Source organism: Pantherophis guttatus, chromosome 4 (assembly GCF_059756535.1).
Source record: "Pantherophis guttatus breed Tessera chromosome 4, ASM5975653v1, whole genome shotgun sequence".
In the NCBI taxonomy this organism is placed as follows: Eukaryota; Metazoa; Chordata; class Lepidosauria; order Squamata; family Colubridae; genus Pantherophis; species Pantherophis guttatus.
In genome coordinates this window covers 52,974,239-52,991,571 of record NC_142066.1, presented here as the reverse complement: position 1 = coordinate 52,991,571, position 17,333 = coordinate 52,974,239, and the positions used below count along the sequence as shown (strand labels likewise).

Below are 17,333 nucleotides of genomic sequence, written 5' to 3'. Positions count from 1 at the left end.
CCATTAGTTGAGAATATTCCTGTGCATAGGCTTTTAGCAAAAAGTCAATTAAATCGAACCTTCAGGTGTGGCCCTGGTTTTACCCACCTGTCAAATGTGTCAAAAATGGAATTGTACACTTCTGAAAATTATTTCATAGGTTGCAAATGTAAAATGATTTGAGATTCCTCTCCTTTCACTAGTTCAGTATGGCTAATTCAGTAAGGGGCATATTTGCATATGTCCCTGGCTTGTGAGTGGGTACACAGAGCTTATTTAGCAAAGCCTAGCGTGAAATTGAAACATGGGGGTTTGGCTTTGTCTGCCTGAAATAAACAGGGAACAAAGCTGTGGCTCCATTTAGTTTTTAATGGCTTCATTCTCTGGCTTCTTCCAGGCAGGCAAAGCCAGAATCCTGCATTTGTGCAATGTGCTAACTTGGTTAACAGGCCATAGAGAAGCCAGCATGAACATAAGAAGAGCCCCCTTGGATCAGGCTATAGATCACCTTGTCCAGCACTATGTCAAATATTATAATTGCCCACTGGATTCATTTTGGAATGATTCTCCTAATGTTGCTTTGCAGCAACCAATATTTCAGGCTTGCTAACTGTAATTCAGGATGTTGTAAATAGCCACCAGTATTACTGCTAGTGGCCATTAATCAGAAGGAGTCTGATAGCACTTTTCAGACTAATACATTTTATTAAGAAGCAAAAGCATTTCTGAACCACAGGTCATTTAATCAGATCCATTGAAGGGCTAAAATGGATATAGGATTTACATTGGCAAGTGGTTATGCATATGCAGGTAACATGCAGGACATATTATAAATACATTATTAAGTGTCAATTATAAAGTGTTACAAGTCCATTGTATTTTTAAAAATCTTCTGAGAAGGCTTCAAATCCTTTGATGTATGTGAGTTTAACAGTTTATTGCTCAGTTATCTTGGTGAAATTTCCTTGCTCCAGAACAGCTACTTTGAACATCTACTGCTAGCCATTGGTAGCCTGAAAGTCCACAAAACCATTTAGTTCCTATTCAAAAAATACCCAGATAGGTTACCATTATCAAAGCTGCTATAGCAGCTATTCCATAGCTTCATTATGTACACTATAAATATGCATTTCCTTTTCTTGATCCATATCCCAATGTTTAGTGGGAGTGGATGATCTTGAATTCCAAACTGATTGCACAGAAGTACTTCTCTTTTCACATTATTTGTGGCACACATAATTTTATATACTTCTCTCATGTCTCCAGTTATCCTTTTTTTGCCCTAGGCTAGAAGAGCTCTCATTGCTGTGGTCTTTCAATATAGGAGACTTGCTCCATAAACATTTTGAATGCCCTTTTTTTGCATCTGCAAGTCTAAAGTCTTCTACAGGTAGTCCTTGTCTTATAACCATTCGCTTTGTGACCAAAATTACAAAGGCACTGAAAAAAATGACTTATCACCAGTCCTCACACTTATAACCATTGCAGCATCCCCACATCACATGATCAAAATTCAGGCACTTGGCAATAGTAATTACAATTACATATAATTACAATTGCCGCAGCATCTTGGGGTTATGTGATTGCCATTTGTGACCTTCCCAACTGGCTTCCATCAAGCAAAGTCAGTGAGGGAAACTGGATTCACTTAATGACCAGGTAAAGCTCTTAACAAGTGCAGTGATTTGCTTTAAAATGGTGGCAAAAAAGGCTGTTAAATCAGAAGCTTGACTCATTACCACCTTGCTTAGCAATGGAAATTCTAGTCCCAGTCATAGTCATCAGTTGAGGCCTACTTGTATTTGAGGGGAGATCAGAGTTTCGCACAGGGAGTTTACTATAGATTTCCCTCACAACATACGATATTAACACTTCTATTTAAACTCCCTTTCTAATCATCCCAAGTACTGGATTTGTCTCTCTTTGTTTTAACATTCACACATAAATGACATTTTCATTTTGCTGTCCGCCATTCCTATAAGACTCCCTTCCTGCCAGCTCAGAACCTTTTGTGCCAGTGTGCATGATTTTATATTGGTTTAAGTATCGGTTTGTCCCTTCACCAGTTTTATTGCTTAGCATGACAAGCAAGAAGAGTCTTGGATTCATGTTTGTTTATTTGAGTTTAGTTAAATGTGTTGTGCAAAACCAGCCATGATTTTGGCTTTAGCTCACTGTGACTCTAGTAAAAGTGATTTCCTCCTAGTAAGCCCTTTGGGAGTAAATGGGATTCACTTTGTGAATATATTTCTGCTGCCAAACCTGGGCCAAAGAGATACCAATTCAGAAATAAAGCATTTCTATATTCAAAAAGAAAAAAATGAGAGAGATCTACACAGGCAAGCATTTGCTTTCCTCCTACTCACTAAAACAACTCCTCCTCCTCCTAGCAAAATGCATTTTTTTTTTCAGTAAAGCTTATCCCTGGAGGTTTTTATTTTCTTTCTTTCTTTTTTTCTTCTGAAAGTTTAGCTCCAGGAACCAGGAAGGGTATCTTCTGTAGCCCTTCTCTAAACAATAGCCCTGCTGTTGTACACGGAAAGGCATGGTGTTCAGAACAAGCCTTACCTATTCCATAGCCTGCTTCCTCCCAGGGAGCATTCCTTAATGCTTTTTCCAGCAAAGTTTGTTTGGCTAAGAGATTTATACAGACACGGGAGTGAATAAACAGCTTATTTTTTTTAACTTAATTTCACCTGAATTTGCTTGCAGTTGGCTGTGTTCATATTTAAGAGTTGGGTGTTAAAAGTGTGGCTTTTCACTGTGTGGGTCATACAGTGCTTTTCTTTCTTGTGAAGAGATTGGCAACCTACCACTTCGGAGCTACACAAGGAGACTTGCCCTGTAACCCCCCCCCTTTCTTTTTTGCACCTGAAGAGTTATTTGATCACAAATGCCATATATCAATGATAGAAATGCCTCCCCCCCAAAAAAAGCCCTCACACCACCTGAGGGGGAGGGGAAGAGGGGGGGAGAGAGAGAAGGTTTTTTTTAAAAAAAAAACTTATTTATTTAGCTGGATAAATAAATCCAGCTAGTCCATTTATGCTTTAGTTCCTTATGGATCACATTTTTAACAGCTAAACACAGGTGCTTCCATGCTGCTTCCATGCTGCAAGGAATGGATTTAACCAAGTGATTATTAAACAGAAATTAACCTATTTAGCCTATCTAAGTAGTTGAATCTAATGGTGGGAGGAAAATTCTTTGCACCAACCAAGTCACAAGTATAATTCGCTCCTCATGGTGCAGCTGAGACAATTCTACTCCTGGCTATAAACGTCCACTGTATGGATATACACACACACACATACACATATATAAATATTACCAAAAGTAACTGCCTATGTGGAGGCGTTCACTCAAATAATTGGCATGTGGTGTGTCGCCTTGAAATAGTTACATTTGAAGAAACCATCAGCCCAGCTGCTGAGCTATGGAAATGAACTAAGCTATAACACCAGTGCGAGTTTGGTACACCACATTTCGTAAATCATTCGTTTAGCGAGCATTCAAAGTTACAGAAGCACTGAAAGTGGCTTATAATTGGTCCTTGTGCTTACGACTGTTGCAGCATCCCCACGGTTATGTAATCAAAATTTGAACCCTTGGCAACAGGCATGTATTTATGACCAGGGGTAGGCCTCAAAAATTTTAGCAAGGGGTTCTCTGCCCAGTTGCTGGGTGGGCCTGGCCATGGTGAGCGTGACTTAGTTGGCCTCCTGCACCACGGTGGTGGGGGGGTGTTTTTGCCCTCCCCAGGCTCTGGAGTCTTTCCTTGAGCCTCCAGGAGGGCAAAAACAGCCTCCCCAAGCTCCATTAGGTCTGTTTTTTGCCCTCCCTGAGCCTCCACGCACGTCCTGCACTTACCTGCATCCAAAACAGGCCGGGGGGCTCCTGGGAGGGGCGGGGTAGGATGGGCAGGGCAGGGCAAGCCAGGAGTGGGATTTGGGGGTTGTCCGAACTGCACAGAATCTTAGCTAGACGTTTTCCCAAATCCCTGCAAACCCCCAGCGGCCCACCCCTGTTTATGATGGTTGTATCCCAGCCATCAATCAATGGGGGAAGCCAGCTTCCCTTAACAATCCTATGATTCACTTAATAACTGTGGTGATTCACTTCACTGTGGGAGAAAAGGTTGTAAAATCAGGCATGACTCACTTAACAACCGCTTTGCATAGCAATGGAAATTCTTGCTCCAATTGTGGTTGTAAGTCAAGGACTATCTGTGTAACATAGTCAAGAGCCATCGTTTTTATCTTTTGGACCTATGGTGTCAAAGAAAAGTGTGCTTTACATTTCTTTCTTTTTTTTACTCATAATGTTCTCTTTTTCTTTTGCCCTCCCTATACTCTTCACACTGCTCGCTACAGAAGATGAAGCATCCCCATATCAGGTCAGTATTGTGGATTATTTAAAATGCTATAAACTAACCCTCTGGACTTCACCATTCCCAAGCCTGAATGGTCAAGACTCGTGTAGTAGTGTAGGGTGTTGGACAGGATCAGTGGACCCAGGAGTAAGGCCATCTTCAGCCATAAAAACTCATTAGATTTCTTCAGGACTGTTCCTACCTGTTATCCCAGTTTATTTCACAGGGTGATCATCATGAATATTAAACTGGGAAAGGGAGTATTATGTATATGACTCCAAGCTACTTGAAAGAAAGTTGTGATATAAATCTAAATGTATACTTAAATACCACTATATTTTCCTTTGCTATAGAACTATCAACAGAATTACCACTAACTACCATTAAAACATTAAGACACTGAGCTTGTCGATCAAAAGGTCAGCAGTTCAGCAGTTCGAATCCCTAGTGCTGTGTAACGGGGTGAGCTCCTGTTACTTGTCCCACCTTCTGCCGACCTAGCAGTTCGAAAGCACATAAAAAATGCAAGTAGAAAAATAGGAACCACCTTTGGTTGGAAGGTAACAATGTTCTGTGCGCCTTTGGCATTTAGTCATTTCGGCCACATGACCACGGTGACGTCTTTGGACAGCGCTAGCTCTTCAGCTTTGAAACGGAGATGCGCACCCCCCCCCCTAGAATTGGGAACGACTAGCACATATGTGCGAGGGGAACCTTTACCTTTACCATTAAAACAACTCACCCCTAAACTGGAGCAACTGGTCAGATTTAACCACAAATTAGCAATTTAGGCTTATATACCATCCCATAGCTTTATAGCACATCCTGGGCTGTTTACAATGTAGCAGCATTATTTACATATTGCCCCCAACAATCTGGATCCTCATTTTACTGACCTTGGATGAACCACTGCACCACCAGGGCTCCTTAAAATAATAAATAGCACAAAAAGAAGAAGGGGAAAAACTGATTTGGCTGATAATGCTGCTTACCTGCTGTTCCTTAGAATTCCTGAGACCCTACTGAGATGTTGCTTTGGAAAGATCCTTTCTAACTTAATTCTTAGAGTTGAAGGCTCAAGTATCACTACAAGACATCATGATTCCAACTAGTAGAGAGGGTATGCATGGGACTCCTTCATCAAACAGTGCCATCATGTTGAATCTGGGAATTGTACCTCCTCTGTGAAACAGCATTCATGTTGAAATCCAAATGCCGGACCTTGTTAACAGGGCTCTTAATTCTGCTGGTCCACTAAGTTTTTGGATCAGGAGATTAAGGGAACTCTGCTGGCAATGCAGCTTTTATTATTTTGGTTTAATGTTTAACCTCAGGTATCATAGGATGGATGGTTGTTATTGTTTTTTACTTTGTATGTTGTCCAGAGATACTTTTGTGAGAGTGGCATTATAAATCATATAAATAAATAGAACCCACACAGGCTATATAGATAATAGCTTTTCTAATCAACAGATTGGTAGACAAAAGTGTCTTTAAGAGTTGGGGATGCAGAAACTATTCCCAATTGCAAAGATGCACATGTCAGACCTGTGCATGACTCAGTGTTCTTGGTTTATCTCCTTCCAACCTGGAAGCCTACTCAAGTCCATGATTCATTCAGGGGAATAAGGAGTTGTGAAACCTCCAAAGGCATGTAAAAGTTAGTCTTGTAGATTCTCAGACTCTGTCATTTGGAGTGGAACAGTTGAAAGTTTCTCCTGTTTTAATTAACAGAAAATATAGATCCCTGAGTCACAATCAAAGAAGGATAAAGCCAGTTGTGAGTTCCACACAATATCGTGTATCAGCTAGCCTTCAGATTGTTTTGAATAACAGTGAAGATGGAATGAGGTGATTTCTGTAGGAGGAAGAGTGACAGAACCTGAGGACAGAATTTAAAGGGGATCAGCCTAGAACAGTGATAGCTAACCTTTTTTCCCTTGGGTGCCAAAAGCGTGTGTGCACGCTATCGTGCACGTGTGTGTGCCCACACCCATAATGCAATGCCTCTCCCGCACGCCCTATCCCTTGCACATGTGCACATGACCCCTGCGCTCACCTCCCCCCCCAGACATCGCACACGACCCTCCTTTTTGGCCTCACATCCCAAAACAGCGCTGGGGGTGGGGGAAAACTTTGCTTCCCAAAACAGCTGGGAGGGGGGGAAAGTGCCAACTAATGCATCTTGAAAATTATAGGATTTTAGTCCTACATTTGCAGAGGATATTAGACGCAGGAAGATTGCCTATTGTCTATTTAGCTGCATATTGATGTCAGTCCACTTACAACCCTGTTCATTAATGGCCCAAATTTTAAATAGCTAAACATGAAAACAGCTGCTTCTTTGCTGTGCATAACAGATTTGACCATTCTGTTAGTAGCAACCTATTTCATACAGTACATATTGTATTATAAGCTGTCCAGAGTCATTGAGGTGGGTGGCAATAGAAATTGAATAAATATTTATTTATTCAAGCACACTACTTGAATGCAATGGTGGGAGGCAAATTCCATGCAACAAACAAGTGGCGCAGTGGACTAAGTGCTGTTAAAGTAGCACTTAATTGCCAGCTGCCTGCAATTACTGCAAGTTCAAATCTCACCAGGCTCAAGGTTGACTCAGCCTTCCATCCTTTCAAAGGTAGGTAAAATGATGACACGGATTGTGGGGGCAATAAGCTGACTTTGTATAAAAAAGAACATCGCTTGGGGGGGGGGGGCGAAAGCCCTACTAAGCAGGTATATACAAAAGTATGAAGGCTATTGCTTAATGCATTGTAAGCCGCCCTGAGTCTCCGGAGAAGGGCGGCATATAAATCAAACTAATAAATACTAAATAAATAAATAATAATAAGTTGCAAGGCAAAAATTGAAGACAGTTGTCAGTTGGGCAAAGGCTGTCAACCAGCCTGCCTTCAGTCATTTGCTTTGAGATAAGCCATGTTTCACAATTTTGAGGGTTGACCATAGTTCATATTATTCATGTTTATTTAATAGAGAAAAGAGTTTTAGCAATCTTTTACAGCAAATCTTTTTTCATCATTTAAAAACAAATGGATCACATTGGTTGTATATGATTCTTCTTGCCGCTAATCTCAGTTAAGGAGAAGTTTGCCGGGTTTTTTTTTTTTTTTTTAAATATGGTCACCTGCTGTAAAAGAGAACCAGTAAAATCACATTCTTGTACTAAAACATGATAGTCAGTGTGGCCTAAACATCTTTCTGCAGATGTTTGCTGAGAGTAGGGTTATCAGATATCTGGAAAAAGGAAGACATGTCCTCCTTTTTTCCTCTGTCCCACAGGATAGCCTTGAAATTAAATATTGTCTAGTTCAAGGGGTCTCCAACCTTGGCAATTTTAAGACTTGTGGACTTCAATTCCCAGAATTCCACAGGTTGGGAGTTGAAGTCCACAAATCTTTAAGTTGCCAAGGTTGGAGACCCCTGGTCTAGTTGCTTGAGAATTTTTTCCTAAGCACCTTTTCTCCATGTCAGGGAACATCTCTACTAAATGTTAACGTAAGTTTTCAAGCTCTGCTGTGTGACTTTGATTAGTTACCCTCCCAGGCTTGGGCTGCTGCCTGAAATTGACAAGACCTTAATCTCCTAGCTGGTTCTAGCACATTCCTGTGATTGAAAAACCAGTCTTTCTGATGCTAGAAAAATTAATGTCATATTATATGTAGAGCTAAGTATTCTTTTTTCAATTTTTTAATGTTCTGGATGCCATAAGGATTAAACATGTGTCCTCTTTCCCTCCATTTGTCCTCTTTTCCAATTGTTTTTGTCCTCTTTTGTCTGTTTAGATACCTGGTAACTCTGGTGAGAGAGAATAGGAGATGAGGATTACAAAATGGAAGGGAGTTGATCTAAGTTAGAGATATTACACTAAAGCTATTGAGCTTTATAAACAATTCCTCGTAGCTTAACAAGTTATACTGTATATATCTGGTCAACTTGAAATAAATCAGAATTTGACATGGTATGTACTAATTAAATCTTTAGCAAGGAGACGGAGGAATAAATATTATTACAGTCGACTTCAAAAAGTAGCACCAGAACTAAAGGCTATATAGTGTGAATAGCAGCTTTTTTGTTTCCTAGTTTTCTGGGTATGTCTGGTCTCTTCCCTTCAGTAATAGCAAGCAGGGGTGAGAGTAAGATGTCAAGGTCAATAGATGAGAATTTTGCAGCTCTGCATTTCCTTACTCAAACAAAAGGCTTTGCAGGCTGCAAAATGGCTCTGCTACAATAAGAGACTTTGGAATTTAGTAAAAAAAAAAATTTTTTTTTTTTCTGTTAAAGCACAGCTTGTGAGCTTTCCTGCCACCCCCACCTCTACCTGAGCCTCCCGCAGAGCAAATTTATTTTGGCCTGCATTTTTCCATGACTTTTCCTTCATCTTCAATCACATTAACGTAGCCTTTACTGAGTGTGTAGTTCTCCTTAAGAGACCTCCCAGATCTCTTTTTGGGGTTATTTTTGGGGAGGATTGTGTGGGAGGGGGAGGGAGAAACCAAACATGCAGCACACTACATAAAAGTCACATCTAAAACAAGTATTATGTATTAAAATAAAAAGAACTGAACCCATAAAAGAAGTCAGTATGCAGATTTTCAAAACAAATGGAGTTCAGTTTTATTAGTAGGACTGAAGAGAACTTGGCCTTTAAACACTGGTGTTTATTCTGTGATGCAGTCCATTCTACAGTCATGTTGGTTGTTTCCTTTTTTTTTTCTTTCTTCAGTTGTGCCTAACCACAGCACAAACACTGGAAAAATGTTTTTTTCCCCCTGCTATGTCATGATAGTGCCTTTATGATGTCTCCAGCCAGAGGTATGTTTCACAGGTTCTGACCAGTTCTGGAGAACCGTTAGCAGAAATTTTGAATAGTTTGGAGAACCAGTAAATACCAGTAAATACCAACTCTGACGCCCCCATCTATTCTCTGCCTCCTGAGTCCCAGCTGATCAGGAGGAAATGGGGATTTTGCAGTAACCTTCCCCTGGATTGGGAAGGAAATGGAGATTTTACAGTATTCTTCCCCTGCCATGCCCACCAAGCCACTTCCACCAAGCCATGCCACGCTCACCAAGCCATGCCAGCAGAATCGGTAGTAAAAAAATTTGAAACCCACCACTGTCTCCAGCCCATGGGTGAAACTCCTAGAATCATTTTTAGCATGTTCTTCTTGAGATAACACCATCAAGTTATGCCCACAAGGAGCAAAAACCCTATTTTACCTTACCATTCTTTTTCTGACAAGTTAGGTAATCAACAGGGAATGGGATCAAGAGACAGATTTGCTGGGCATTTCTGATGCAGGCTCAACCTTTTCGTTGTCCGCCCCCTCAATTAAATCAGCTTCATTTGCTATAATTCTGCTGTTCTTTTTTTTTTTTTTAAAGAGTGGACACTGAAGAGTGGGGAAAATAAAGAGAACTGCCTGGGCTTGAAATAGTGTAGCAGTGAAATGCAATAACAGGTTGAAATAGCACAGGACAGGACAGGGCCCTCTACCTCCAGAATAAAATACAGAAGAATCTGGAAATCGGCATATTCTGCCCAAATAAAGCATAGAAAGGAAGGGGGGGGGAATCTGAATAAAAGTGCTGTAGTGACTCACTTCCTTTGGGGATTTATTTATTTATTTTTTAAATCCTGCATTCTATTTGAGTTGAACAGAATGGGGTGTAGGAGGATGGTTGGAGGAAGGAACTTAGACATAACGGAGTCCAGAGGTGGTATTCAGCTGGTTTGCACCGGTTCGCGCGAACCATTGGTAGAAATTTAGCCGAACCAGTAGCAATGGTCACCTGGCCACGCCCCTGAACCAGTCCCCTGGTTACCGCTCACTCCCTCCACCCGCCATGTTTGTTGCCACCATGTTCTTCGCACATGTGCATCCCAGTGCCTTGCAGTCCAACAGGATGTGCATGTGCGAAGAACATGGCGGTGATGGCAGCAGCTTTTTCTGCAACCTCTGGTACTTTTGGGCGGCCAGTGGCCAGCCGCCACTGCGTCTTTGAGAGCTGCTTTGCAAAGCGGCTCTCCAAGAGGCGGCAGCTCGGAGGCTTCTTTGCCAGCTGCTTTCCAGCAGTGGCAGCTGGCTAGGGGCTGCCAAAAACTTCGGTCAGCTTGTCTTCTAGACTCTGGACCAGCCGCCGCGGAAGGTAAGCAGCCCGAACAAAGAGGCAGTGGTAGGGGAGGAAGCAGGGCTAGGGCCAGAGCTACTAAAGGAGGGGAAACAGGGGCGACTGGTGAAGGGAGGGCGGGGGTAGATAGGTGGAAATTCCAAAAATTTTCCTACCTTTTCCTGTGGGTGTGGCTAGGTGCGGGGAGGGTCATGTGACTGAGTGGACACGAGTGACATCAAGTTGCCACGCCCACTCATTCACATGCCCCCCCTAGCCACACCCACTGAACCGGTAGCAAAAAAATTTGAAACCCACCACTGACCGAGTCCTGTAGTCAGTCCCATCCAATTTCTGGATCATAGTTACTCATGCATGGGTCTCCTCTTGATTAGACTATTGCAGGGGTGGGCAACTATGGCTCTTTTATGACTTGTGGACTTCAACTCCCAGAATTTCTGAGCCAGACATGTTAGCTCAGGAATTCTGGGAATTGAAGTCCACAAGTCATAAAAGGGCTATAGGTGCCCACCTCTGGACTATTGCAATATACAGAACACAGAACATTGCTTCTCGGAGAGCTGCAGAAGTTACCACTTGGTTTCTGTTCTGACTTAGGCTTCCTGAGTCATTAAAACACACAAGTAGTCCCAAAAACCTCTTTTATTGCAACAGCTGTGAATTCTGTTCATTCACAGATGAGTCCCAATTAGTTGTAAAAAGTCCTTCGGGATAATTACCCGCCTTTATCTCCCTTGACACACTGCCAAAGACCTAATTGGCAAAGTCACACTGAGTCCAGAATCAAACAGAGCTTCAGGCTTTAAGCTAAACCGAATGAACAAACGGACCACAACAGTTTCTGAGTGCAATTCAAGGTACTGGTTGTCACCTTAAAGCCCTATATGACTCAAAACATGGGTATCTATAGAAACACTTGTTCCCAGTGGCATTTGCCCATCTGATATCCTGGAAGGAAAAGTCTCTCTGGGTCCTTATTCCTGGGGAATATTATCATCAGAGACTGGAGTAGGCCTTCTCAGTTGTTGCCCCATTTCTATGGAACAGCATTCCCCCTGGTATTACACCAGCTCCAACCTTGTGAAGGTTTTGAAAATTTATAAAACTACATTTTGGCCTTTGGGGTAGACCTTCAGTTTTAATTGCTCTTGCAATAGGACCATTTGTTTCCGTTATTGGTCTGACTGCCTCTATTGCTAAATAATGTGATTGTTTTATTATTACACAGTATGTTATCATACTGTAAGCAATTCAGTGTCATGCATTTAGAATAGCATATAAGCCCAAGTTTTTTAAAAAAAAATATAAAAAGAAATAAAATTTCTGCTGCAATGCTGTATTTGGCAGATGTGATTCCTAGAAGTTGATGGTGTACAGAAAAGAGAGAGAAAGGGCAGTCAGGCAAGCTGAAGGAATCAAATCCGAAAAGTGCCATTACACACTTAACACAACAGGGGCAGGATAGAATTGACAATGGAGGTCATGAATTTCACACCTGAGGATGGTGGATAGACTCAGCAGTAAGGGAAAGGCTCCGTCTCTCTCATTTGTCCTTTTTATTCTATTTCCTTTAGATTTTTTCAAACTCTCTTTATTTTTGGTATATGATTTTTTAATTAAAACTTTTAAACAAGAAGATAAAAACTAATACAAACTAATATAAAGGAAGGAAGAAAAAAAATCAAAGAAAACAAAAAGTATCAGAAAAGAAAAAAGTGAAGAAAAATAGGAAAGAAAGAAAAATATAAAGAAATGGCTTCCAATATTTTTCACAGCAGATATAAGTACATATATATTTTAGCCTTTCTAAAGGCTTACTCTTCTTTCTATAATCTATCCAGTCTAATCATGGAAACCAAAAATCCATATATTTTTTTTCATTTTTATCTAGAGTCCACAAGACGTTTCCAGTCACCATTAAATGTAGAGGGTGCCTTTTCTCTAATCAAAGAAGTCCTGTTATCAATTTCAGGAAAATATATCAACTTTGTTAATCATCCCTCCATAGAGAGTAGTGTTGAATCTCTGCATTTAGTAAATTTGCTGCAGTAATCATATATTGAAATAATCTTGCCAAATGGCTTTTGGCAAATTGTTTATCCATTAATCTTAACAGAAAAAGTTCCGGATTCAATTGAATATTGATCTAAAATCCTCATATCAAAGTATGCTTTGAATCCATTCTTTTTTTTACTTTTTTTTACATGTTCTCCAAGCAGGATAAAATCTTCCTTCATGTTCACATTTCCAAAATGCATTTGACATGCCTTTGTACAATCTACATAATTTTTCTGTTGTCTTCTACTTAAGAATCAAACACAACATAAATTTCAATTCTTTTACCATGTATGTTCCTAATGATCAATCTGTATATTATATCCAAAATTTTAGCCTACTTTATCATGCATTGTTCAACCTCTTCTTCCTGTTTCAAATTTTAACAAAGTTACTACTTTGTTGTAATTTTAGCAATTACATACTTATTAGTACAAAAATGTATTTCAAATTCTGTCTTACTTTGCTCCAACTGTCTCACTTAGCAAAAGAAATCTTGGGCTCAATTGTGATCATAAATTGAGGATTACCTGTATTCCAGAATATCCAAATATTATTTCATAGTTGTCTTTTAGGTAAAAACCTGATCTTTATGAATAAAATCCTGTAAAATGACTCCAGCCTTTCAGCCAAAATCATAGTAAATAATTTGTAACCAGTTTGTAAAAGTCAAATCTTGTCCTGGTTTTAGTTTTACTGTAATCTGTTTTATATTCCAGGTGATGATGGAACCTTTTTGTTCTCCTTCATCGAATAATCTTCTAAGTAGACCTACGTGCAATAAATAATTGATTCAGTTAGTATTAACAGGTCCTTTGTCTCTTTCATACCAGATTTTATACATGGGAAGATTGGGAAATTGATCCACCGCTTCATAGGTTTAGAACTCCACCTGCCACTTTCTATATTTTCTAATGTGCCTAATGCTTTCAAAGTCACTTAAGAAAACATCCACTTGCATTATTTTAGCACAATTATAAAAATGAACTAAAAAGCTAATATAAATTCCATTGACACATCTGTTAAGATTCTATGCTTTTCAATACATGTAACAGAGTTCTGTTAAATTACTCTCATCACCCTGGGGATATAAGAAGTGGTACATAACTTAAAATTTCTTTAGTGGTAGGATCATTTAATATAACTTTAACACTTGTCTTATTTATTCATTTATTCAGGGGTGGGTTCTACTTACCTTTACTACTGGTTCGCATCACGCCTGCACTCTTTGCGCATGCGCAGATCACTTATTGTGAAGTCCGGGTCAGTGGGCGGAGCCTCCTGCTGGTTTTACTACCGGTTCTTGCAAACCGATCCGAACCGGGAGCAACCCACCACTGCATTTATTTTCAAAATTTTGTCCTTGATCTGATGGAATGATAGCTGGCAGTTCTAATGTACTATTTTTACAGAATCTTATGACAGTTATTCATTATTGGGTTAATATATGAAATGATTAAGTATAGTTCAGATGCCATTGTTCTTATCAATAGGCTCTAAAAGACAAGGAATATACTCACTAAATCCAACGGTCCTTTACTCACAACTTCTCACACATCCTTCAATCTTCACAGTTTGATATAATACTTTCATTACTTCATTTAATATTTCAATCCACACAGCTGTCCTACTTCTATTATGGATATGCCAAAATACTTTTCCTAGTTGATACTGAAGTCTAAAAACATATAGGGATGGAGCTGCAAGCCATCTGTGTCCTATAGCATTTAGCATATAGCATTTAGTTTTCAAGTACTTAACATGTGGGTGGATTATTATCTTTAAACACAAAATTGGCTTCATAGAGATAATCATGAAATGTGTCCATTCTAAACCACTTCAATATCCTGTTGTGCAGTATTTCTTTGCAGATGTAACAGACTTGTTATCCCCTAGGATATTCTTGATATGAAATAGCACTAAAGCCACTCCACTTCATTCTGTGACTATTTTCATCTTTTTGCCTTTCAAAGGTAAAACATGTATGAGTCTAAGTTAAAATTACTTGAAATGATTTCTGGTACTGGTTAGGGCTTCTTAAAATATTTCAAATTCAAATGGGAAACAGCATTTATAAGAGAGGAGAAGTGAAAGTGAATGAGATAGAGATTATTGGAATTTGCTGTAGACATTTTTGGAGCTATAAATAGGAATAATCCATAGGCAATACCCGAAGGTAGTTGGAACAGTCCACTCTTGGATCCACAGAAAATGGGACTCTTTTATTGCAATCTATTAAAAGCAACAAGGGGGAAAGCTTTCCCTCAGTTTAAGGGGATTAGGCAATTATTGAGATCATTAGTAAAAAAATAAAGACAAAAATGACAGAAGTAAATCCGTGTGTAAAATCCTAAAATCGTTTCACAGAAATTGAATCATTCCAGAGCCAAGTTATGTCAATTCAATAATACGTCATTCCGGTGTCAGGCATGGTGCCCAACCAGAAAGAGCCAGAAAGATGAGAATTTGTCTTAGTGTCCTTCTCTGGGAGCAAAAACTAAAGTTCAATTGCCGTCAAAACTCCTTTCCTGCTCTTTTTCTAAATCTTCTCTAGATTTCATACTTTAAACATGGGATAAAAGGGTTGGAAGAGACACTGGAGGTCTCTTAGTTAAACCCCTGTTGAAGTAGGAGACCCTATACCTATACCATTATGATTGAATAAAACAGTCTCTTCCTGAAAACCTCCAGTGATAGAATATCCACAACTTCTGGAGGCAAGCTGTTCTACTGATTAATTGTTCTCATTGTCAGGAAATGTGTCCTTAGTTCTAGATTGGATCTCTCTTTAATAGTCTTCCATCCCTTACTCTAACTCCCAGGTGCTTTGGAGAATAGGTCAACACCTTTTTCTCTTTGAGAGCCCCTCAATTATTGGAAAATTGCTATCATATTACTGTTAGTCCTTCTCTTTATTAGACTAGACATTCCCAGTTCCTGCAAGTATTCATCATACAGTTTAGCCTACAGACCCTTTATACCATCTTTGTGGCTCTTCTCTGCACTCTTTCTAGGGATATATCGTTTTTGTATCGTGGTAACCAGAATTGGATGCAATATTTCAAGTGCAATCTCACCAGTGCAACATTATATATTTTGTCTTGATTTTTTTGACTTCTCCTACCACTTTTTTTTATTAACTTGTTATATTAAATTCCTGCTTTAACACAAGGCAAACTACTTTACTCTAATGAAATTATGGGGACAGAGTTGGGAGCCAGAAGCTTAGTGCCTTTGAAAAAGTCTGGCTGGTTTTCAAACTCACCCCATGACTTGCCTGCTGTTTTATCAGATTATCTGTCTAATTGTTCCCTTTGCTCAATCTCCCCGCCTACCACACAGTTTATTTTACAAAGCTAAAACCCTTAGCAGAGGTCAGATGGAAGGGGTCACTTTTTCACCTATTTCCCAATGGAGAGCAAAGGAACTGTGGACATTTTCCAAAACATCATTAAACATCAAACCATGGAGATTTGCTAACTAAGAGTTAGCAGCAAAATAAAGGCTGACTTATATAGTTATCAGCCGTTGAACAGAATAATTAGTTCAATTAAAATCTTTCTTTTTTACCAAATGGCCAAATATCATGGCTTTTCAAGTTACTGAAATATCTCAGAGACAGGAAAGTATGAAAATGTATGATCTAAAGGCAGTTTTTTAAAAAATAAATAAATAAAATCTATTTGTATTACAGTATCGCAAGAACAAAAATAGACTCAAAAATTAAAGTGTGAATTTCATTCTCAGCTCTACTTTTTGAAGTTTTCAATCACCAATTAAACAACTAACACTTCAGTTGCTGAATTTACTTATTAAAGCTTGCAGCCTTACCAAGAGTGTTAAAAGAGCCTAATGAAGTTGTTCTGTTGCCTTTGGCTACATCCAGATGCCCCTTTTCATAGGCCACTGCATTGTTTCTTAGCATGTAGAATAAAAAAATGGGGGCGGGGAGAAAAAAGGGGGTAAAGAGCAATAAAATATCAGGATGCCTCTTAAAATTACTGTAAGAAACAGTAATTTCAAAAGTCACTCTTTACCCTTTTTTCCATTAATGATATAATCCATACAAGCAAAAAGAACAAGAACAGGGACTAGTCCTATAAGATGCATATATTCCTTTCCTTTCCTTTCCTTTCCTTTCCTTTCCTTTCCTTTCCTTTCCTTTCCTTTCCTTTCCTTTCCTTTCCTTTCCTCCTTTCCTTTCCTCTCCTCTCCTCTCCTCTCTTCTCCCCTCCCCTCCTTTTCCTTCCCTTTCCTCTTTTTTAAAATTGTTGTCTGCACAATATATTTCACAAAACTGTATCTCTTTTATTAATTTCACACTCAGGCCAGAATTTTAAAATACCAAAATGCCATTTTTCCCTTTATCTTTCCCTGAAACATTGTTCAGCACAAGGCTCCTCATTCCATTTTTGGGTCTCCCTGAATGTGATCTTCCTTCCGTTTGCTTTTCAAAGCAAAGGAGAAAAAAAAAACACCTGCCCACCTCCTAATAAGCATCCACTGTGCTATGGCAAATTCACTGCTCAAAGTAGCTAAGGAGGATGAGAAAGACAGTGTCTTGAAGGACGTGAGAAACTCTCAAGAGCTGGGAGGCAGGAAAAAGCAGGAGATTCCACCACTAAGTAACTGTCCCTCTAGCAGCACCAACAAGTTTTACAGTGTTTCTCTAGTGTAGGGATACTAGTTAATTAGATTAGCACCATGCTAACCCCATGTGACTTTAGGTGGGGAAACACCAATGAGATGCTAGTATCAGAAGAAATTACATG

General features: G+C 39.5%; 1 protein-coding gene across 5 annotated transcripts in view; it reads left to right on the top strand.

The window, feature by feature from the left end:
- PPP1R1B (protein phosphatase 1 regulatory inhibitor subunit 1B) overlaps positions 1-17,333 on the top strand; it is an 85,543-nt gene that overhangs the window by 19,844 nt on the left and 48,366 nt on the right. For 3 of the 5 annotated variants that reach the window (XM_034415845.3, XM_034415847.3, XM_034415843.3), the window contains exon 3: positions 4,353-4,375. In XM_034415845.3, the coding sequence (XP_034271736.1) occupies positions 4,353-4,375 (23 nt within the window). The remainder of the gene's footprint in view (positions 1-4,352; positions 4,376-17,333) is intronic. The other 2 variants (XM_034415846.3, XM_034415844.3) reach the window with 1 other exon arrangement.